Below are 25100 nucleotides of genomic sequence, written 5' to 3' on the forward strand. Positions count from 1 at the left end.
GGGAGAATGTCATATGGTCAGATGAAACCAAAATAGAACTTTTTGGTAAAAACTCAACTTGTTGTGTTTGGAGGAGAAAGAATGCTGAGTTGCATCCAAAGAACACCATACCTACTGTGAAGCATGGGGGTGGAAACATCATGCTTTGGGGCTGTTTTTCTGCAAAGGGACCAGTACGACTGATCCGTGTAAAGGAAAGAATGAATGGGGCAATGTATCGTGAGATTTTTGAGTGAAAACCTCCTTCCATCAGCAAGGGCATTGGAGATGAAACGTTGCTGGGTCTTTCAGCATGACAATGATCCCAAACACACCGCCCGGGCAACGAAGGAGTGGCTTCGTAAGAAGCATTTCAAGGTCCTGGAGTGGCCTAGCCAGTCTCCAGATCTCAACCCCATAGAAAATCTTTGGAGGGAGTTGAAAGTCCGTGTTGCCCAGCAACAGCCCCAAAACATCACTGCTCTAGAGGAGATCTGCATAGAGGAATGGGCCAAAATACCAGCAACAGTGTGTGAAAACTTTGTGAAGACTTACAGAAAACGTTTGACCTCTGTCATTGCCAACAAAGTATTGAGATGAACTTTTGTTATTGACCAAATACTTATTTTCCACCATAATTTGCAAATAAATTCTTTAAAAATCAGACAATGTGATTTTCTGGATTTTTTTTCTCATTTTGTCTCTCATAGTTAAGGTATACCTATGATGAAAATTACAGGCCTCTCTCATCTTTTTAAGTGGGAGAACTTGCACAATTGGTGACTGACTAAATACTTTTTTGCCCCACTGTAGTTCCGCAAAAAAGTTGCTGACAAAGCAGTGTTGGGGGCAGCCAGAGGGGTGGCCAGACATTAATTTAGGGTGGCCTTGGCCACCACTGGCCACCCCTTGGCTTTGCCTCTGCATAGAGGGTGATATATCCAAATCCATCTGCTAAATATCCATTTGCTCAATATCTGTAATGTACTGACCAACCTAATGTAATGTTCTAATTTCCCAGATTTTTTGGAATGTGTTGTAGACTTGAAACACAGAAATGGATGTATATTAACAAATTAAATGAAGTTGACCAGACAAAACATGAAATATCTTGGGTTCCTATTGTCTGCAATGAAATACAAGTCAAAGTAAATTTAGAAATCACTGCTTTTTTTTTTTTTTAATTTGCATTTTCCTAACATCCCAACATTTTCTGATTTAGGGTTGTATTTTAGCAAAACAAATGATCAAATATCTCAATTCCATAATGAGTCACTTGTTCATTTAACTTAAACTGTTTTCAGCAGACAGCATAGCATGTGTGAAAATCTCCTTTGAAGTCCTAAAACAGGGCTAATACTCATAGTAAAGCCTGTAATGCTCTTGATGTTTATTACACATTTGTGTATGGTGTTTTAATTAACTCTCATTGGACAACAAGCATTTAACATGTCGTTTTGAGTCCCACCCAGGGCTTCCCTGGGAGTGAATAGGATTGTGGGCAGGTGGGGCTTTGCACAAAACAACAACAACTTCCCTTTGGAAGTTCTTCATTTGGATGCACAGCTTCCCTTTATGATGATTGGTAGACCTATCAAAAGGGAAGAAACTTATGACTGAAAAGGGAATGAACATGACTGACATCTCAAACTTAAAAATACCAGTGCCAGTCGGTATCGCTTCGATCCTGCAGCGGTGCTGTAATTTGCAAATATTGTAAATAAACTGTAAGTATAAATTTCTGTTTGATTATTTGCATTAATTTCTGTAATGTGTTTATATGTCTTGCTAGCTGTCACTTCCTTCTTTAACTAGCATTTTGGCACAAAATAGCAGACACTGTTAATCTTTTTTTAGAAAAGTCTTTTGATGCTCTTACTTATGAACAGAACAAAAAGGCAGACCAATGCCCAAGATTTTAATATCAAAGTCATGAAGTAAGAAGTTTACATACACTCATCATGGATATGAATGTTATGGCAATATTGGACCTTCAGTGAATTCTTTCAACTGTTCTTTTTATGAAAATAGTGGCCTCCATTAAAAATCGTTTCCTGTTTTTATCTTTTTTCCATACCTGTATACATACAGATGTTTACATGCAGGGACATGAATACAGGGTCATCATGGACATGAAAATGTATGTGTATGTATGTACCACAGTTTTATTCTCAGATCATCGTTTTTACATTTTTTTGAGTAGAGTACATGATTGCAGTGTGTAAAACTAGATGATTAAAGAGGCAGGGGTTTGCTATCAAACCAGCACCACTGTCAGTTTTTCCTCATTGTCAGTCCTGTGCGCTGTGGCGTGTGCACCTGAAGGTGCACCCCGGGCGGCGAGTGCGTCAGATGGACTCCAGCACACGTGCCGTTAATGACACGTACCTGAACTTAATTAAGGAGCTACAACCCCGATTCCAAAAAAGTTGGGACAAAGTACAAATTGTAAATAAAAACGGAATGCAATAATTTATGAATCTCAAAAACTGATATTGTATTCACAGTAGAACATAGACACCATATCAAATGTTGAAAGTGAGACATTTTGAAATTTCATGCCAAATATTGGCTCATTTGAAATTTCATGACAGCAACACATCTCAAAAAAGTTGGGACAGGGGCAATAAGAGGCTGGAAAAGTTCAAGGTGCAAAAAAAGGAACAGCTGGAGGACCAAATTGCAACTCATTAGGCCAATTGGCAATAGGTCATTAACATGACTGGGTATAAAAAGAGCATCTTGGAGTGGCAGCGGCTCTCAGAAGTAAAGATGGGAAGAGGATCACCAATCCCCCTAATTCTGCGCCGACAAATAATGGAGCAATATCAGAAAGGAGTTCGACAGTGTAAAATTGCAAAGAGTTTGAACATATCATCATCTACAGTGCATAATATCATCAAAAGATTCAGAGAACCTGGAAGAATCTCTGTGCGTAAGGGTCAAGGCCGGAAAACCATACTGGGTGCCCGTGATCTTCGGGCCCTTAGACGGCACTGCATCACATACAGGCATGCTTCTGTATTGGAAATCACAAAATGGGCTCAGGAATATTTCCAGAGAACATTATCTGTGAACACAATTCACCGTGCCATCCGCCGTTGACAGCTAAAACTCTATAGTTCAAAGAAGAAGCCGTATCTAAACATGATCCAGAAGCGCAGACGTCTTCTCTGGGCCAAGGCTCATTTAAAATGGACTGTGGCAAAGTGGAAAACTGTTCTGTGGTCAGACGAATCAAAATTTGAAGTTCTTTATGGAAATCAGGGACGCCGTGTCATTCAGACTAAAGAGGAGAAGGACGACCCAAGTTGTTATCAGCGCTCAGTTCAGAAGCCTGCATCTCTGATGGCATGGGGTTGCATTAGTGCGTGTGGCATGGGCAGCTTACACATCTGGAAAGACACCATCAATGCTGAAAGGTATATCCAGGTTCTAGAGCAACATATGCTCCCATCCAGACAACGTCTCTTTCAGGGAAGACCTTGCATTTTCCAACATGGCAATGCCAAATCACATACTGCATCAATTACAGCATCATGGCTGCATAGAAGAAGGGTCCGGGCACTGAACTGGCCAGCCTGCAGTCCAGATCTTTCACCCATAGAAAACATTTGGCGCATCATAAAATGGAAGATACGACAAAAAAGACCTAAGACAGTTGAGCAACTAGAATCCTACATTAGACAAGAATGGGTTAACATTCCTATCCCTAAACTTGAGCAACTTGTCTCCTCAGTCCCCAGACGTTTGCAGACTGTTGTAAAGAGAAAAGGGGATGTCTCACAGTGGTAAACATGGCCTTGTCCCAACTTTTTTGAGATGTGTTGTTGTCATGAAATTTAAAATCACCTAATTTTTCTCTTTAAATGATACATTTTCTCAGTTTAAACATTTGATATGTCATCTATGTTCTATTCTGAATAAAATATGGAATTTTGAAACTTCCACATCATTGCATTCCATTTTTATTTACAATTTGTACTTTGTCCCAACTTTTTTGGAATCGGGGTTGTATATGTGCACCTATTTAAGGACTGTGCTGATGCATGATCAGGGCGAAGTATTATGCTACGTCAGTACGCATTACTGAGCCTTACTACCCGTGTTTCTGATGTCCTCTTTCTTGATTCCTATGCCTGTTTCTCATTCCCTTTCTCGCTTTGCCTCTGATATCCTGTTTGTGCCTCGCCTGACCCTTTTACATGTTTAATGTTTTGGATTTAGCCTGCCGATTTGGACTGTTTGCCTCTGTGTGTTTGCACTTTGTAAATAAATAGATACTTCTGCACTTACAGCCACCTACCTCGTACCTGACAGAATACTTTGCCAAACAATGGATGTAGTGAAAGTGATCCAATTTGCCATACCACGCATCTTCCGGGTTCCTGTATCTCGGCCCCTAGCTTCGTATTTCTGGCAGCATTTTGTAATGGGCATCTCAGCAATGTACTATGGAATCTATCACCCTAGGGGATTCAGCCTGCAATGTGATCTGTTCTACAAGGCCTTCAAAGAACCCAAGCCACCAGAACAGATCTGGGTGAGCCTCATGCTCACTTGGACAGCTGGACAGGCTCACTAATGGGTGGAGGACCTGATCCGAGTCAAGCAACCATGCCTTCAGATTTCACAGACTTTCTTAGCCATGCTACAGTTTATTTTTGAATCTTTGGAAAAGGGGGAATCCCATGAATTCCCATGAATCCCATGGTTATCAGTGACCACGCCAACAACCAATGCAGCGACAGTGGAGGAGGCCATTGCTCCAGAGCTCCATCCAGTGGCTAATGCAGTGGAGGAGGCCATCACTCCAGAGCTCCCTCCAGTCGCTGACGCAGTGGAGGAGGCCGTTGCTCCAGAGCTCCCTCCAGTGGCTGACACAGAGACAGCGGAGGAGGCTGTTGTTCCTGAGCCCCTCCTAGAGGCTGTCTTTCCAGAGCTGGTTTCTCAGCCAGAGCCAGCACCTGAATCAATGCTTGAACCAGAGCCATCTCCAGTGTCAGAGCCAGTGCCAGCTCCAGCATCAGAGCCAGAATCTGAGCCAGCGCCAGTGTCTGTTCCAGTGCCAGAGCCAGCACCAGCATCTGTTCCAGAGCCAATGCCAGCGCCAGCGTCTGTTCCAGTGCCAGAGCCAGCACCAGCTCCTGAACCAGTGCTAGTGCCAGAGTCAGCGCCAGTGTCTTCTGGTGCTGGTTCAGGCATGGGTTTAGGCATGGGTTCTGATGCAGGCCAGAGCCTGCATCAGAACCCATGTCTGAACCAGAGCCATTTCCAGTGCCAGTGTCAGAGCCAGTGCCAGCTCCATCATCAGAACCAGAGTCTGAGCCACAATCTGAGCCAGCGCCAGTGCTGGTTCCAGTGCCAGAGCCAGCACCAGTGTCTGTTCCAGAGCCAGTGCTAGCGCCAGCATCAGAGCCAGCGCCAGCTCCTGAACCAGTGCTAGTGCCAGAGTCAGCACCAGTGCCTACTCCAGAACCCATGCCAGCGCCAGTGTCAGAGTCAGCTCCAGTGCCAGAGCCAGTGTCAGAGCCTGCATCAGTGTCTACTCCAGAGCCAGTGCCCGTGTCAGCTAGAGCATCAGAGCCAATGCCAGAGTTGGAGCCTCTGCCAGCTCCAGTGCCTGTGTCAGAGTCAAGGCCAGTGCCAGAAACTGAGCCTGTTCCAGAATCTGTGTTAGAGGACGATGGAGCGACCTCTGCCTCAGCTGGCTATGAAGGTGCCATCACCCCGCCACTGCCCAGCTATGAAGGCATTGTCACCCCGCTGCCACCCAGCTATGAAGGCATCATTGTTCCTCCACCGCCCGGCTATGAAGATGTTGTCCCACTGCCAGGTCCTAACCAGGACCGAAGCAACACACTGACAGAGCTTGAGCCCATGCCTGAGTCCAGTTCCGAATCCAAGTCAAGTCCACAGTCCAAGTCAAGTCCAGAGTCCGAGTCATCTCCAGAGTTTGAGTTCTCTACAGAACTTGAGTCCAGCCCTGAGCTTGAGCACACTACCAGCCCTGAGTCCAAGCCCGATCCAGAGCTCAAGCCTGAGTCATCTCCTGAGCTGGAGCCAGAGTCCAGCCCAAAGCTCAAGTCATCTCCAGAGCTTGAATCCAGCCCAGAGCTCAAGTCCACTGTTAGTCCTGGATCCAAGCCAAGTTCAGGGTCCAAGTCAAGTCCTGAGTCTGAGCATGCTTCCTGCACAGAGACCAAGTCATTTCCAGAGCCCTTGTCCCATCCAGAGTTTGAATCATCTCCACATCTCGAGCCCAAGTCCAGTACAGAACTTGAGCCTGAGTCCAGTCCAGAACCTGAGTCATCTCCAGAGCTCAAGCCTGAGCCAGCTCCAGAGCCCGAAACTAATGCAAGTCAGGAGTCCAAGTTTTGTCCTGAGCCTGAACCCGAGCCCCCACCGGAGCCAAGTAGGATGGAATTTAGCACTTTTTTTTTGGGGGGTGTTCTGCTGGTCCTGTGCACTGTGGCACATGCACCTGAAGGTGCACCCCGGGTAGCGCGTACATTGAGTGGACTCCAGCGCGTGCACCTGAACTTAATTAAGAAACTATATGTGCGCCTATTTAAGGACTATGCTGATCCACAATCAGAGCAAAGTATTACGCTACGTCAGTACGCATTACCGAGCCTTACTACCCGTGTTTTTGATTTCCTGATTCCTGTGCCTGTTTCTCATTCCCGTTCTCGCTTTGCCTCTGATATCCTGCTTGCACCTTGCCCGACCCTTTTGCATGTTTAACGTTTTGGATTTAGCCTGCTGATTTGGACTGTTTGTCTGTGTGTGTTTGCACTTTGTAAATAAATAGATACTTCGGCACTTACATCTGCCTACCTCGTACCTGACACTCATTAGCAAAGAGAGAGCCAAAAGGCTTGACTGGGGCATGTGAGTTAACAAAATGCAGTTAAAATTTTCAGCCATAAAAAGTTGTTAAGAGCTATACTGACTATCATCTCAACAAACCTGAAACATGAAATGTTAATTTTGCATTTTATCAAGTATAATCAAAGAGTACTCACACTCCCTCTTGTCTAAATCTCTTGTGTCACTTCAGATACTTGATGGAATTGAGCTAATAATTAACTGTGATTAGCTATGGCAGCTAACGTGACCTCCTTGTAGAATAGCATGAAATGCCATTTAAACTGACTCATGTAGGACTGTATTAATAAAACACAAGATCCCCTTTTTCCTAGATTAGAGTAGACTTTTTTCTCATGTCTTAATATCATGTTATTATATGCAGTAAGTCAAGCCTAGCAATTGTGAGAATAGATTATGAATGCAGTAATCCAGAAGAGAAAGAAGCTGCTTCAATCAGAGTCACTTGTGTCATTCTCTTGCTTATTCATTTCTAAGGAGTCCAAGGCTCAAGCCAATTCCCAGCCACTTTCAATTACACTGTGAGACACCAGGGAAAATAGCATTTGAGGGAGGGAAAGAATAACATGTGCTCAAGGTTAACAAAACAATGTCAACAGCAGCAATGCGTAGTTCTGAGTTTGAAAATCTCACAGTAATGGAGCCAAAGCCCAGGAGAAAGAAAGTGCTCATTTGATTCATCGGTGTGTTTGTGTGACTGTGTAGTTTGATAGCTAACTACATGCTGTTTGCACTTATTACTGATGTGAGCATGGATATTTCTTGGGCTGTGCCACACTTGTATGAATGCATTTTACTTAATTTGTCAGTGGCATTCATGGATAATTCAAATCTAGATTCCAGTCTCGGCTCAGATTTGATTTAGAGATACACTGAACATTAGTGATGTTGTTTCCTCCATTTAATTTTTGTTGTTCTTACTTTCTTTCAGTTATTCTTTGTTCACTTTGCTCTATACGGTGGTCATTGTTAAAGAAGCATTATGTAGGAATTTTATCTTAAAATATCAGCTTTGAAATCATTTTGATGGTACATTGACTTGTATTAGGGAGAATGGCTTGTCTTCCATCCTGACTTCATGCCTGGAATGCCAGTTCTAACACAATTCTGGTGGAGCATCACAGAGACCTCTCACGAGACCTGTGTGATGCTTTACAGCACCACATCACACAACAACAACTATCAGGGTTCTAACTATGCCTTTTCAGTGTATCGGGCCTATACGCAATGTTTCCTTACCACTATGCCCACAATATTGCCGACATGCCTGTAAAAGTTGCCACTACACTAATAAAAAGACTTGTCAATTTTGAAAATGTGGTCTTTTGTTTAATTTTTCTTTTTATCTCCACATGGCAGCGGCGGTCATGTGAATGTTCTATATTTGGACACAGAGGCATCATAGTGTGGTGAAAAGTGGAACTGACTTCCTAGGGCCCTAAGTGGGGGGAGGGGCCTTGAAAAGTCTGGAATATATTTTCTTTTGTTTTGGGAGTGAAATAATGAACATAAAACTTGAATACATTGAATAGATAAAAGATTTTGATATCACTGAAAACATGTGGTCTGACACACAGCAGCCATTTTGTTGAAATTGTAGTTTTCCCCATAAAATGTCATTGGGGTTACCATCATTGGGGTTACTCTTCTTCCTGGCAAAACCAGTAACACCAATGACATTCCTGTATAAATGACCCACATATAAGCTACAAAAAATACATTAGGAGGAGAAAAAACTTAAATAATGGTTTTAAATGGTTTAATTATTGTATAGCCATCATTATGCTATTGTACTTTTCTATTTGTCAGGTATGGCCAAATTGAGTGCTGCTGAAAAGCAGAAATTATACAGGCAGCGGAGAGATGCAGACCCTGTACGTAGGGCAGAGTACTTGGAGAAAAGGCTTACCGGTATGTCAATGATATCCTGACCAAAAAAAGGAAGAATGTAGGAGAGTTAAGTGAAAGGGAGAAGAGGGCTCAGAGGAAGGCATGGCATGTTAACCAGGCAAGACGCAGACAGCAAATGAGAGCAGTCCAGACAGTCTTGACAGTCCAGACAGTCTTGACCCCAAACTCTTCTCCAGACAGATCACCGAACATCATTATTGGAGCTGTTCCACCAACACAGGAAGACCAGTCAGAGCCACAAACATTGCAATACCGACCAGAAGTGATTGAGAGCCATCATTGTGGGCAATGGCGTATTGTGAAGTATGATGAACAGCCATACCCTGGCATTATCCTGATGGTGGAGGAACAGAATGTCAAAATTAAATGCATGCACAGGAGCAGCAATTATGACCTGAACAAGTTCTACTGGCCATCCCCAATAGAAGATGTGAACTGGTATGGGGAAGATCAAGTAATGTGCCTTATGCCCGAGCCAGTTGCTGTTAACAAGAGATACATCCAGTTGGATGACAAGATTTGGGCGTATCTGAAAGAAGAGCTCAGTCTCCTCAGGAGACTGAGGCTGATGACTCAGAGGTGGACTCGTCCATTACCCAAGCCGAAGTCACTGAGGTGGTTTGCAAGCTCCTCGGTGGCAAGGCACCGGGGGTGGATGAGATCCGCCCTGAGTATCTCAAGTCTCTGGATGTTGTGGGGCTGTCTTGGTTGACACGCCTCTGCAACATCGCGTGGCGGTCGGGGACAGTGCCTCTGGAGTGGCAGACTGGGGTGGTGGTCCCTCTTTTTAAGAAAGGGGACCGGAGAGTGTGCTCCAATTATAGGGGAATCACACTTCTCAGCCTCCCAGGGAAAGTTTACTCCAGGGTACTGGAGAGGAGAATTCGACCAATAGTCAAACCTTGGATCCAGGAGGAACAATGCGGTTTTCGTCCTGGTCGCGGAACACTGGACCAGCTCTATACCCTTCATAGGGTGCTCGAGGGTTCATGGGAGTTTGCCCAACCAGTCCACATGTGCTTTGTGGATCTGGAGAAGGCATTCGACCGTGTCCCCCGTGGTATTCTGTGGGGGGTGCTTCGGGAGTATGGGGTTCGGGGCTCTTTGCTAAGGGCTGTCCGGTCCCTGTACGAACGGAGCAGGAGTCTGGTTCGCATTGCTGGCAGTAAGTCAGACCTGTTCCCAGTGCATGTTGGACTCCGGCAGGGCTGCCATTTGTCACCGGTTCTGTTCATAATTTTTATGGACAGAATTTCTAGGCGCAGCCAGGGGCCGGAAGGAATCCTGTTTGGGAACCACAGGATTTCATCTCTGCTTTTTGCGGATGATGTTGTCCTGTTGGCTTCTTCAAACCAGGACCTTCAGCATGCACTGGGGCAGTTTGCAGTCGAGTGTGAAGCGGCTGGGATGAGAATCAGCACCTCCAAGTCCGAGGCCATGGTTCTCAACCGGAAAAGGGTGGCTTGCCCTCTCCAGGTTGGTGGAGAAGTCCTGCCTCAAGTGGAGGAGTTTAAGTATCTCGGGATCTTGTTCACGAGTGAGGGAAGGATGGAGTGTGAGATCGACAGGCGGATCGGTGCAGCCTCCGCAGTGATGCGGTCGCTTTACCAGTCCGTCGTGGTGAAGAAGGAGCTGAGCCAAAAGGCGAAGCTCTCAATTTACCGGTTGATCTACGTTCCGACTCTCACCTATGGTCATGAGCTTTGGGTAATGACAGAAAGAACAAGATCGCGGATACAAGCGGCTGAAATGAGTTTCCTTCGCAGGGTGGCTGGGCGCTCCCTTAGAGATAGGGTGAGAAGCACAGTCACTCGGGAGGAGCTCGGAGTAGAGCCGCTGCTCCTCCACATCGAGAGGAACCAGCTGAGGTGGCTCGGGCATCTTTTTCGGATGCCTCCTGGACGCCTCCCTGGGGAGGTGTTCCAGGCATGTCCCCCCGGGAGGAGGCCCCGGGGAAGACCCAGGACACGCTGGAGGGACTATGTCTCTCGGCTGGCCTGGGAACGCCTCGGTGTTCTTCCCGAGGAGCTGGCCGAGGTGTCTGGGAAAAGGGAAGTTTGGGCTTCCATGCTTAGACTGCTGCCTCCGCGACCCGGTCCCGGATAAGCGGAAGAAGACGAGACGAGACGAGATGAAAGAAGAGCTGGGACTTTAAAATGAGAGGTTAAAATAGGGAAATTAGAGTTGGAAAATGAGTTTATCTCCAAAAAAGGGGAGTATTATGTTCTTGTGTGTCATTGGTGTTATGGCACGTCACTGGTGTTACTACGTGCTTTTTTCAGTGATGTCCTGTTATACATGAATTATTGTTACTATCCAGGAACATTTTCTTTTTGATCAGTTATGTATTCATTAGCACATATTTTAAAGGCAGTATCCAAGAATTTATTTGAATATTCTTCAACTACTTTTGGTTTTACAAGGAAAAAATTGATGGCGCAAGTCAAATGGATTTACATAATGTTGATTATTTACATTTTTTAATAAAGTTGCATATGTTCAATCAAATATTTTTGTTGGTTTTATTGTTCCATTTATCTGCTTTTAATGGAATATTCAAGTTTGAATGAAAAAAATATTTTTACAACTATGTAATGCTGTTTGCATTATAGGTAACACCAATGACAAAAAAACTGACACATGCATTCTTTAATGAAATGTTTAAAAAATAATAAAAATACATTAAGCTGTACCTGTTGTGGATTCATCAAGTTTAGAAGTTAGAAATTGCTATTAAAGAAGTTTTAAGTATATTAGAAGGAATACATTTTAGCAGAAATATGTTTCCCAGATTCCACCTTTTCTGGAGAATGACCCATAATATAATTAATAATAATGGGCTAATAAATGTCATAGGTAGACGAGCAAGGCTACACCATATAATGAAATAGAGATCAGATTTACTTAGTAGCAAAACTTAACTTGTGAAGCACATGGCCCTCAGTTTCAAAAACTGTCATAGAGAATGGAGCAGCAACAGACCCCTCATCATCCTCTGATTACACCGTGGACTTGAGACAAGGTGAGCTTATACCATTCAAAATGAAAGTAAACCATTTTTAGCAATTTTGACTGAAAGGTGTTTAACAATACTAACAATGTAGTGTGTTTTATTGTATGTTTGACTAAAATTAGGATAAGAGGCTAATATCAATCATATGCTTCATGCTTGTAGAGGGGTCTGTCCTTGTAGATAGAGAAGATGTGATAGAAGATTATGGAAGTGATGGGAGTGAGAGCAGGGAATATGAAGGTTGCTCTGAGCATAGTGAGAAGGATGTAGAGAGGACATAAGAAGAAATGAGAAATAGTTGGGGCAATGCAGAACAGTTTTGAAGCTGAAAATAAATCTGACACTTGGCAAACATCAACTGGTTGTTTTATTGGTTTCCCATTGCCTTCTACTGGATTATTATAGAGGTTTTCTCCTCTCAACCATTCACACCTACAGTCAATTTAGAGCCACCAATTAGGAGGGTTCCCCCATAGTCCAAAGACTGTGGGGGAAACCAGAGCACCCAGAGGAAACCCACGCAGGGAATATGCAAACTCCACACAGAAAGGCCCCTGTCAGCCCCAGGGCTCAAACCCAGAACCTTTTTGCTGTGAAGCAACAGTGCTAACCACTACACCACCATGCTGCCCAATATTAGGAATAGTAAGTAATATCATGTGAGCTATAGTAACCTGTCTCACAGCTAACAGAAAAACAGTCACAATCCAACAGCAGAGTGTACATCCCTGTCAATGTTATTTATGACATATTTATCCAACAGTCTCATCTTAGACTAGCATGCAAATAAATAAATTTATCTCATGCTAAAATGTTTGGTCAGTCTTTGTCATTCTCTTGCCAAATAAGCCTTGAAAGCTTGCAACCTTGCAAACCTATCTTAGCTAGCTCTTAGTAAATTACACTTCCTTTGTGTGTGTGTGTCTATACGCTATGATTTCACTGGAGTGCCTTTAGCTTTGATTATGGTGCACATTTACCATGGTATTGTTTCAACAACCTGATACAACTCACAACATTTATTTCCATCTAGAGTTACATTAATTGTTTCACCAAGATCTTGTATTGATGATAGGAGAGTAAAGCTATTTGGTAACGTCTTCTCCAGCACATCCCAAAGACTTTCAGTAGGGTTGAGGTTAGAACCCTGTGGTAGCTAATTCATGTGTGAAAATGATTCCTCATGCTTCCTGAACCACTCTTTCACAATTTGAACCCAGTGAATCCTGGCATTGTCATCCTGGAATTGCCCGTGCCATCAAGGAAAAAAAAAAATCCATTGTTGTGGTAACCTGGCCATTCAGTACATTCAGGTAGTCAGCTGACTTCATTTTATTGCCACATAATTTTGCCTAGACCTGACCAATTGAAGCAACCCCAGATCATAACACTGTCTCCAGAGGCTTGTGCAGTGACACTATGAATGATGGGTGCATTGCTTCATGCACTTCTCTTCTTACTGTGACACACCCATCACTCTGAAGTAGGGTAAATCAGGACTCATCAGACCACATTACCTTTTTCCATTGCTATAGAGGCCAATCTTTATGCTTCCTAGCAAATCTTCAAATTAGCCTCACTAATTTTCTTATCATTTTCTTATGGCTACACAAATATTTAGTCCAAAATAATATTTAATATATTTTTTAAGCACGTATTGCGCGTACTGTATGTGTGTGTATGTATGTGTGTGTGCATGTGCGATATGTGCTTAAATCATGTCGCCAACAACATTATGTTTATTTACACATACACTAGATTCAAACACTTAGCTAAAAATTGTCAGTAAAGTGGCGGTAGGCAGATGTAAGTGCAGGAAGAATTTGTTTAATAGAAAAACAATCAGGCATACAACTCCAAAATGTTAGGCAGGATCAGACAGGCAAAGGTCGAGCAAGGCACAAACAGACTAGATGAGGCAAAAACTAAAGCAGAATCCAAAATACAAAACCAGAGTCAAGAACTAGAATAACAGTATTAAAAGAAGGCTTAGTAAGGTCACATTGAACACGATACTTTGCAAAATCTATTAGATTTCAGCATCCTTATAAGCGTGTGCTGATTGCCCTCTAATCCAGGGCAGGTGCATGTAATTAGTCCTTGTGGTGCGTGCTGCTCAGAGTGCGAATGCACACGAGTGAAATTTTGGGGTGCGCCAGGCAGAAATGTGCACATATGCATGTGGATGTGACAGAACTCCCCCACAAAAAGCTCCCTCTGGGAACTAAAACCCTCTTTGGATGGCCCCAGGGATGAGGACCTGGTGATGGATGCAGTGCCATCGGTGCTCCACTCTGGCTTGGGAAAGACGTGGCACTGGAACATGGTTTTGGGCAGAGATTGGGTTTCTGGTGGGGCTTTGATTGGGGCAAGGAGATAAATGCAGGCTTTGGTTCAGGTTTGGACTAGGTCGTGGTGGAGGCTTAGGTGGAGGCTTAGGCATGGGTTAAGATGTAGACTCAAACATGGATATTGGCAGGGCATAGACTTAAACATAAGTCTAGGTTCAGGCATAGACATGGATATGGGTATGGACTCTGGTGTTGGCATGGGCATGGACGCAGGCATGGACCTGGGCTTGAGCATGGGCATGGACCCTGGAGTTAGCATGGACATGGACTTGTTCATGGACATGGACTCAGAGATTGACCTAGACTTTTTCTGAGTGACAGTCTCGTCCTTGCTGAAGTCTAGCAGTAGGGTGACGATGTCTTTGAAGCCTGGCGGCAGACCGAAGAGCTCATCTCTGCTAAAGCCAGATGGTGCGGTGATGATATCCTTGAAAACTGGCAGCAGAGCAAAGAGCTCGTCTCCGTTGAAGCCACATGGCATGGCAATGACGTCCTTGAAGCCCAGTGGCGGAGCAAAGAGCTCATTCCCGCTGAAGCCAGGTGGTTCAGCAACAACATACTTGAAGCTGGGCAGCGGGGTGAAGAGCTCATCCCCGCTGACATCTGGAGTGGAGGCCACCCTGTTGGCCTCTGAAGCTGGCTCTGGAGCCAAGGCTGCATCCTCTGCCACTGCCGCGTTGGCCTATGGAGCTGGCTCTGGAGCGAAGGCTATGTTGTCAGCCTCTGAAGGGAGCTCAGGAGTGGAGGCCTCCTCATCTGCTGCTGCAGTGGCCTCAGGAGGGAGCTCAGGAGTGACCGCCTCCTTGTCTGTTGCTGCATCAGCCACAGAAGAGAGCTCTGGAGCGACGGCCTCCTTGTCTGCCACTGTGTCAGCCTCTGGAGGGAGCTCTGAAGTGACAGCCTCCTCATCTGCCACTGCGTCAGCTTGAGGAGGGAGCTCAGGAGTGACGACCTCCTCGTGTGCTGCTACATTGGCCACTGGAGTGTCAGCCCCCCCCCCAAAAAAAAAAATCTAGGGGATCCTCCTTCCCTAGAGCCTGGAAAAAGTACATTAGCATATCGCTGAATGACTTGGAGTTCTGGGGGCATGAGTGTTCTACCGTGACGACGTACTCAGCTCACTGGTGTACTCACTTACTGAGCCAGTATATCATACACCCCACCCATAAGTTCTCAGCAGGCTTGTGCTCAACCAGGCTCTCGTATAATAAACTGCATTGGAGCAGAAATCTGTTTGGTGGGTTATTTAGACCATTATAGGGTGCCAGTATGTCCAACTCTAGCCACTGCAAAAAATTACCAATCTGGGCTGAAGAATAGAAATCCAAGCATGGCGTTGAGCAGCGTGCCTGCTCTCTTCTGCTACCGTACATCCATGTGTTGGCGAAGTATTCTGTCAGTAAAGTGGTGGTAGACGGATGTAAGTGCAGGAAGAGTTTGTTTAATAGAAAAACAATCAGGCTTACAACTCCAAAATGTTAGGCGGGATCAAACACTGTGGACAGGCAAAGGTCGAGCAAAGCACAAACAGACTAGATGAGGCAAAGAATCTGCTTTGGATTCTAAAGCAGAATCCAAAATACAAAACCAGAGTCGAGAACCAGAATAACAATATTAACAGAAGGCTTGGTAAGGTCACACTGAACGCAATACTTTGCAAAGTCTGTTAGATTTCAGCATGATTATAAGCACGCAATGATTGCGCTTTAATCCGGGGCAGGTGCATGTAATTAGTTCTTGAGGTGTGTGCTGCTCAGAGCGTGCATGCACGTGAGTGAAAGTTTGAGGGACACCAGGTGCGAACGCACGCAGATGTGACAAAAATGTATACAGTATTACAACAAAATTAAAACACTGTCATTCTTTTCAGTTATTATTTTTATGTTACTGTTCATCTCACAATGTCATAATAAATAAAAGTATGCAGTCATATCTATATCTATCTAGATATATCTAGATATATATGACTGCATACTTATATATATATATATATATATATATATATATATATATATATATATATATATATATATATATGCATGCATACCACTCCACAAAACCTCTGAATGTATTCTGTTGTATCTGGCACCAAGACATTAGCGGCAGATCCTTTAAGTCCTGTGAGTTGTGAGATGATGCCTCCATGTATCAGACTTGTTTGGCCAGCATATCCCACAAATGATCGATTGGCTTGAGAGCTGGGGAATTTGGAAGCCAAGTCAACACCTTGAACTGTTATCATGTTCATCCAACCATTCCTGAACAATTTTTGCAGTGTGGCAGGGCTTATTATCCTGCTGAAAGAGGCCACTTCCATTCGGGTATACCATTGTCATGAAGTGGTGTATTTGGACTGCAAGTCTGTTCAGGTCGGTGGTAAATGTCAAAGCAACATACACATGAATGCCAGAACCCAAGGTTTCCCAGTAGAACATTGTCCAAGCATCACACTGCCTCTGCTGGCTTGCCTTCTTGCTATAGTGCATGCTGGTGCCATCTATGCCCCAGGTAAGTGATGCACATGCACCCAGGCGTCTGCATGTTGTAAAAGAAAACGTGATTTATCAGAGCAGGCCACCTTCTTCTATTGCTCCATGGTCCAGTTCTGATGCTCATGTGCCCATTGTATATGGTTTTGGTGGTGGCCACTCTGACTGGTCTGTGGCTACGCAACACCATATGCAGCAAGCCATGATGCACTGTGTGCTCTGACACCTTTATATCATAGCTGGCATTAACCTTTTTCTGCAATTTGTGCTACACTTACTCTTCTGTGGGAAACAATTCACAATTTGGTCTTTGTCAAAGTCACTCATATCTTTACCCTTGCCCATTTTCCTGCTTCCAGCCCTTCAACTTCAAGAACTGACTGTTCATGTGCTGCCTAATATATTGCACCCCTTTACAGGTGCCATTGTAACAAGATGATTAATGTTATTCACTTTACCTGTCAGTGTGTAGGCATTGACTTGGCTAATACAGTGTGTACAGTATACAGTATAATGAAGGCTAAGAAGAAATGATGGGACTGTAACATGCCCAGATCTCCAAATGAGACCCAAATGATGGCAAATGATTTGCTGTTTTATTTACTTTCAGAAATCCAGAGTCTCAACGTTTGAAAAGATGTGGGCCTTCATGAGCAGCAAACAGAGCACATCGCTTGTCAAGTCTATTGAAGATGGCATCCAAAGGGTTCTGAAATCTGACTATGCCCTGCTTATGGAGTCTACAACCATTGAATATGTCACTCGCAAGAACTGTAACCTAACCCAATTTGGAGGCATTATTGACAGCAAGGGTTATGGCATTGGCACCCCTAAAGGTAAACCTGATCTACTGAAGACCTGCAGGTCTTGCTAGTTTAACATGGTCACTCAAATTAGAATTTTATTGGCTTGGCCCATATCCATAGGTAAATGAACAATAAGCTATAATAGAGTAAAACACTACAATTTCAAAATGTCTGCTTATTTCAGTAGCTGAATGATTACTTATGGACAACTTTATATAGGAGTATCACCCTTGTATTTCAGGCTCACCATACAGAGACAAAGTGACCATAGCCATCTTGAGCTTGCTGGAGGATGGACGTCTACACATGCTAAAGGAGAAGTGGTGGAGTGGAAGTAGTTGTCAGGAAGATGAGCGCTATGAAACAGGCCCAATGGGCATCCAGAACCTGGGTGGCATCTTCATTGTGCTGGCCTCAGGCCTGGTGCTTTCCATTTTTGTGGCTATAGGGGAATTTATCTACAAACTTCGGAAAACTGCAGAACGTGAACAGGTGAGTCATTATTTTTTAGTTTGTTTATTTGGCTTTTCCATTATTGTAATGCTTTTGACCTCTGTAATCAGGCAGTTTACAGTAGGTATGGCATTGTATATCAGTTTTTTCAACAAAACTGCAATTTCAGTTCGTGGTAGTTTTGTTGTGCAGGTACAGACTTAGCATTCTGGGTATTCTGGGTCGTCTGATATTTTGAAACTTTGTTTCTATGGATATTAGAGAAACACAGGCAATTCAAGCAAGTCTTAAACCTTGTTAATAGTCATTTGAATAATGTACTGTATATGTCTATCATACTGTGTTGTATTTGGCTTGTGCTTTAGTTTTAGCTGAAGATTCAACTATAAAGCCATAGTGACACCCTGGTTTAAAGAATTGCCATCAAAAAAAAAAAAGATCATTATCAAGCATCAGATTACAGGCTCACTCTTCTGATGTCACATTTGGTTAAGGATTTATTTATTTATTTATGGTTCCACATTGCAAATAACTTTTTGGCTAGTCATGTATGAAGCCATATATTATTTAACATGATAATTTATTATCATGATAAGTTTAATAAGCTGTAGCTCCATGAGCCAAAAGTAATACCTTTTCTCACAAATACTCAAGATACAGCTGATAGCTCATGATAGAGTATATTATAAGACATTTTATGATTGCAGGTCTGAAAATTCTGCCTTGCAGTTGCTACATTTATATATATTCCAACAGATGATTATTAATTGGGGCATGGAAAATTAATCCCCTATTAGTCATAGCACATGTCAGAATTGAAAAAGGAATAGTTGTGCATAGCCAATTATTTGACCAAAGGTTGCACCAGATAGGGTCGTAAAGCTAACAGGGCAGAGCGTTAAAATGGCTGGAAAAATAATTTATTTCAGTGTCATGTCCAGTTCACTTTAGTTCATGATATGCAGTTAGTACTATGCATAGATAGTTTGGTCTTCACACTAATTTAACATGGGTGTACTTACTTCCTCTTTTTGCTCCCCTCCCCCTCCCCACCATGCCTCTTTTTTTCCTTCAAGAGGTCTTTCTGCAGTGCAGTGGTGGAAGAGATCAGACTGTCGTTCACGTGCGAGAGAAGAGTGAAACACAAGCGGCACCATGCACCACTCACAGTGAAGACGGACGCCGTGATCAACATGCACACCTTCAACGAGCGCCGTCTACCAGGAAAGGACAGCATGAGCTGCAGCAGCGCTGCAATGACGCCCGCGTTTCCATGACATGCCTGGGGGACGGTCACTTGAGGCACATGCCCAGCGCTGTACCCGAGAGCATGGACTATGGCTCTGAAATGATAACAGCATTCACCCTCAACCGCAGAGACACCCGCAACCACACAGCCAAGCAGAATGGTGGTGCAAGCAGCAACCCAGGTAATGACCATGTCCTCAAACCTATGTATCCCACCATGCCATTGAGGGAGGGAGGACGCTCTGTGTCTTTTCTCTGAGAGAGAGAGAGAGAGAGAGAGAGAGAGAGAGAACAATGAGGCCAGAGCTAGCTAGGACCTAGTCTGATGTTTATGTATGAAAAACACATGTTCACCATCTGTTCACTGAAAATCAAGGAGTGCCCAGTAAACCCAACCACCCCTACCCCCCCCACCCCAAATCCCATACACACAGAGAAGAAAAGAGACAAGCAAGCAATCTATTGAAACTAATGATTTAAGAGAGATAAGATGCTTCTTTGAAGTATGGCAATAAAAGAACTCCAAACTGACACAAGGGGAGTAGATTTCTGTCCTGGAGTACCATTTATAGCACATCAAATTAATTTTCAAAATTTGTGCTTTCAGCATTTTTATTTGGGTTTGTAAAGTGCTGAGGGTCTTTGGCACTACTCGGGAGATTACTGGGCTACATTAATCGAATGCTTTGAATCTTTTTATTTAATTTGAAACTGTAGACTCTCTTATTGATAATTTCTCCAGTTAGTGACAGCATGTAAAGTGAGATATGTATTCTCAAGAAGGCTACAGAGAAGGTTCTTCCGGTTCACAGATTGACTGCACAAAACAAACAGGGCTGATATAATTCAAACTAGCAAAGCATATTGCTATTTGAATTAACAGACTTGTCCACACACCCCTCCCCCAAGGAATTACAGTAATAAAGGTTCTGAACGATGTGCTCTGTCTTACCATAGTGCCAAGACTAAATTCAATTTGTTTGTGCTCTACATAGTTTGTTGCCACCAGATGTTTTGTACACATTCAATGATAATGAGATGAGTGATTAACATAACAATTGCCAAAGATCTGTCCACAAAAAATGTTTGATATTAAAATACACCATCCATTCTAAAAGTGCAGAGAATAAGACTGATTCAGTTGCTTGGTAAACTGGTTATTGTGCAAATTCACTCACATATTTTTCATATGCTTAATGTTTCATCTTAAGGCATATTTGCTAACTACATAATGATAAGATATGGTACAACCTACTAAGTTTCATATAATTCAGTAAGCAAAAACAAATACACTTGAAAACATATATTTCATTAACTCCAGTGTGGTAGTGATTTGCATTCTGCATAACACATTTACTTTTTTCATTTCAATACAAATAGAAACATATTTATAGACATGCATAAATACATCTAATTAAATATCTGCCAAATGTGGGGATATTAGATTTTCTATTCAGAATGGCCTTTGTTAACAACATTTGCAATATGACATTAGCACACTATGTATCCAGGCTTTTTATTTATTTCTGTACTTGTTGTCTGGGTCATTGAGTAAATTGAGTTATAAAGAGGATGAAAAAAGAAAAAAAAGGTCATTGTGTTGTAATTTTCATAATGTACAATATTAGAGCAGGAAAGCACATATCTCAATACACAAAACAATTGTCACTGTCAAATAACCTACAGACTACACTGTAGGTGTGAGCTTTCCCATAATGTACACTTGTGGGACCCTCCTTTCATTTTGTGTGTGTGTGTGTGAGTGTGTGTGTGTGTGTGTGTGTGTGTGTGTGTGTGTGTGTGTGTGTGTGTGTGTGTGCGCGCGCGTGTATGTATGTGTGAGCATAAATGCAAGTATGTGTGCATTTCATCTGGCAAAATTTCTAAATGCTTAATAAATGCTTGCATAGCCTTTAGCCGTTATTCATTTCGAAGGCATGAGCTAAAAGCTCTGCAGCAGCAATTCGGCTTTTAGTATGCTATATGTAAGGAGGTCCTGCAGTCTGACGTGATGTTCACTGAAAGTAGCATTCTGATTCTTTATTTGCCTGTTTTGAGAGTTCATTGCAGCCTCAAGCTTTGCCAAATGGGATTCCTAAATTAAGAACTAAGGCAAAAACAATGATTGGATTTCTTATATAGAGAGAAAAAGAACCCCCCTTTTTTACACAAGGCTTTTTTCTCAGAGACAGTGACCAACATTAAGTGGCTGTTTTTATAGACTGCATTAGCTTAGGTTCAGTGTCTAAGGTTTCCTTAGTTTGTGTAGATGTGACAAAAAATATAGGATGACCAGTGTTAGCATTATGAGACGTAGGTGCTAAGTCTTGCTGCCTTTTCAGGTGGCTCAAGAGACTGCATACCTCTGTGAGGTAAATATAAAGGACAGTGTCAAAAAAAATCTTGTGTTCAGTATTTTTATTGCCAATAATGTAACAATCAAAATAACTCAAATTCATGTTACTTGGTGTTGATGCGGTGAAAGTTCATTGTGTATGTGTCATTTAAATTTAATGTAATTTTCACACCCTCTTGCAAAGTAGACTATATATTAGATGAAATGGAGAATTATTGTATTTTGCTAAATACTGATTTTTACCTGTAAATTGTCTTCTTTATTTCCCAGCACCATTTGTTTCTAATCTGTCAAATGCTGTATCAGAAATTGTACATGCATTTTGTAGTATAGGATCTGATATATGGCTATACTTAAGAATTTAGAGGACAGTGGCTTGATTGCCCAGGGTACATGTTCATTACCACTGGCTGATAGCAGGATCAAGTGAGCAAAGTAAATTGTGAAATGTATGTATTCCCCTTTTAACATATTCATATCAGGTGTACATAAATAAAGAACTGAATTTTATTCTTAGTGCAGTATAGCTGTGATTGAGCTGAAGGAAAGTATGATTTTTCATGATTACTATCACACTTCTGCAACACTGTTAATGGCTCTTTGGAATATCAACTTTTAATCACTTTAAAATGCGCACCAGATTTTATTTTACACAGATTTTAAAATGTCTGGCTCCAAATGTGAGACTAGAATGTGGTATGATGCCTTTCTTCTAAAAGATGATGAAATATTAAAATATGATAAAGTATGACAAAGTTTCTACAAGTAAACAACAGCAGATCATTCAAACTGTTAATCTCAATTAATTAATTAATGAATTAATTAATTAATTGAATTAGGTGAAGATGCCATTAAGCTATCATTCACATTTAAGGTCACCAGATGTTGTGGTTTAATGAGTATTTTGTAGATTTTTAGTGTATCCAGTTGTGGAATAAAAGTTTGTAAATTTGTTGATATCTAGATTTCTTAATGAATGGTTACTGCAGTGTGATTTAAGTCATGACAAACACAACATTATGCAACAAACATTTATGAGTCATTACATAAATGGGTTAAATAGTCAATGCCATGAATAAAAACATGAAAACTTTTTTATTGGCAATAATCTAAACCAAATGCTTTATGTAGCTGCTGATCAGCCCACAATTCTGTTTCAATTAATATATATCTTTTTGGAGGTCTTGCATGAGTGTTTCTGTTTATTTTTATGATTCAGGTAACATTCTTGTTTTTTGCAGTCATTCGTACAGAAATCCAGACAATTCCAATGGATTCACAAACTTTTCACACAGCTGTAAGCCTAATTATCCTTGCACTGTGAGAAATTAATTTCGTTACTTAAATGTATTATTTACTGTGGCACAGTGTAAAGACCACATTAATCAAATTTCTGTAACATTTATGAACTGACTATTATGAAGTGACTTTTTTTCTGTATTGATTGCAACTTAAAATAGAACATTTAGTTTCAGTATTTGAATCAGTCCTATTTATGGAACTTAAACCTCTATTTTATAAAAGAATTATTAAACAATGTGAATGCTGTTGTTTTGTAAGATTACATGAAACAAAAGAAAAATAAAATCAGCTTTTACAAGTCTCTTGATCAATTCAAATGTTCTTTACCATTGCTCAGTTTTCTTTATTAATTATTATTATTATTATTATTATTATTATTATTATTATTTGGGGAGGTATTGCTGCACTTGGTTGTTAAGTGGGGAATGTGTATAGTTAAAACAACTGACATCAAGGTGCTGCCCAGGGTTCATTTATGGACATGAAGAATTTCTATAGATTTTGTAATGTTTTTATATTTTTTTTTCTGTTAGTAACTGTATGCCATGAGAGAATGCATGACAGTAAAGGGAGGCTTCAGAAGGCAGGAGAGCGAATGAATCTTTTTTTCTTTCAACACACTGTGAATAATTTAATTGTACAGATTGATGTATGGGTTATACAATTTTGAAGTTCAAATAAAAAAAACATGAAATATGTGTTAGTGATTTTATGCTTGATTTTATAAAAATCAACAATGACTGAGGAAGTACAGATATAAATTTTTATTGTTGTTGTTGTTGTTATTGAGGTTCATGAAACACATTGAATATAGTCAGTATCGTCTTGAAAATGCAGATGAATTATCAAGAAACAAGAAAAAATGGAAAGAGAAAAGTGGGAATATCAAGACATCTATCTGAGTAAATGGTTCAGAGATTTCAAGACTGGCATTAAGTATTAGAATTTAAAATAGTTTTATGTTTGGATTCTGAAAAACTCAATTCATGTATCATGTGCATAATGTAAACTAGAGATGTACCTAGATAGAAATACATTATTCTGATAATATGAACTAAACAGACACACACACACATACATTTCATATATATATATATATATATATATATATATATATATATATATATATATATATATACAAAAAAAATTAAGCTTGCCAGAAAGGTTCACAGGGCATCTGGTTGACACTAAAGGAGTGCATTGGAATTGGGATCCTGTATGATGCAACAAGAAAGTTCAGTAAGCAGGAGATTTAAAATTTGAACGCAGATGTAGATATTTGGAGCACTAAACATATACAGATACACTCCTTGTTTAAACATATTTAAACATAAACATATATCACCCCTAATCTGGTATCTTTTATGAAGACAGTATTATCAGTTCAAGGGCAGCATTAAGTACTTGATCACAAATATTAAAAATTCATTTTATAAAGAGTATAAAGAATGCACAGTGTAAAGAACAATAAGATAAATATTTGCTATAATTCAGAAGATATAGAAGAAGGAGAAGAGCAGAAATTTGAGGCATGTGTGTTTTGAGTGCACTGTGACTTTAATACACGTTACTGTATATTGCCTACACACACACACTGCAAAAATTTATATCTTAGCAAGTGAAAATATCTTGAAAATTGTTGAAACGATCAAGCATTTCCTATTAGAAGAATACAAGACACCAATTCTCAGATTATTAAACCTAGTTCTAGATTGCAACCAACTTATTCTAAGATGTCTTATCAAATAAAAATATCTGTCCATGAAGCAAGATAATTTCACTCGTATTAAGTAATTTGTTCCTCAAATTCAGTTTTCAATTTTTTTGCAGTGCACACACACACACACACACACACACACACACACACACACACCAATTTCCAGAAAAGTTGGGGATATATTCCAAAATGAAAAAAAAAACCTCTGTTTTTTTTTTTTTTTTAATTCACGTGAACTTTTATTTAACTGACAAAAATACAAAGAGAGGATTTTCAAAAAAAAATTCTAACCAACTTATTTATATTTTGTAAATTTATTTGTTGGAATTTGTTTCCATGCAACACTCAAAAAATATGGGACAGAGGTTTTATATACGGTGTGTGTATATATACGTATATATATATATATATATATATATATATATATATATATATATATATATATATATATATATACACACACACTAGTGCATCTCAAAAACTTAGAATATCAAGAAAAAGTTCATTGTTTGTAAATTTAATTCAAAAAGGTAGTTTTTCATATATTTGATATTCATTACATGTAAAATGAAATATTTCAAGCC

At 41.1% G+C, this 25100-nt stretch overlaps 1 protein-coding gene across 1 annotated transcript in view; it reads left to right on the top strand.

Moving 5' to 3' along the window:
• grik3 (glutamate ionotropic receptor kainate type subunit 3) overlaps nucleotides 1-19801 on the top strand; it is a 258630-nt gene extending 238829 nt beyond the window's left edge. The window contains exons 14-16 of the mRNA XM_060922177.1: nucleotides 17245-17470; nucleotides 17682-17932; nucleotides 18972-19801. Of these exons, the coding sequence (XP_060778160.1) occupies nucleotides 17245-17470; nucleotides 17682-17932; nucleotides 18972-19400 (906 nt within the window). The 3' untranslated portion in view covers nucleotides 19401-19801. The remainder of the gene's footprint in view (nucleotides 1-17244; nucleotides 17471-17681; nucleotides 17933-18971) is intronic.
• Nucleotides 19802-25100: the final 5299 nt, after the last annotated feature.

The sequence above is a fragment of the Neoarius graeffei genome, chromosome 5 (genome assembly GCF_027579695.1).
Source record: "Neoarius graeffei isolate fNeoGra1 chromosome 5, fNeoGra1.pri, whole genome shotgun sequence".
NCBI lineage: Eukaryota > Metazoa > Chordata > Actinopteri > Siluriformes > Ariidae > Neoarius > Neoarius graeffei.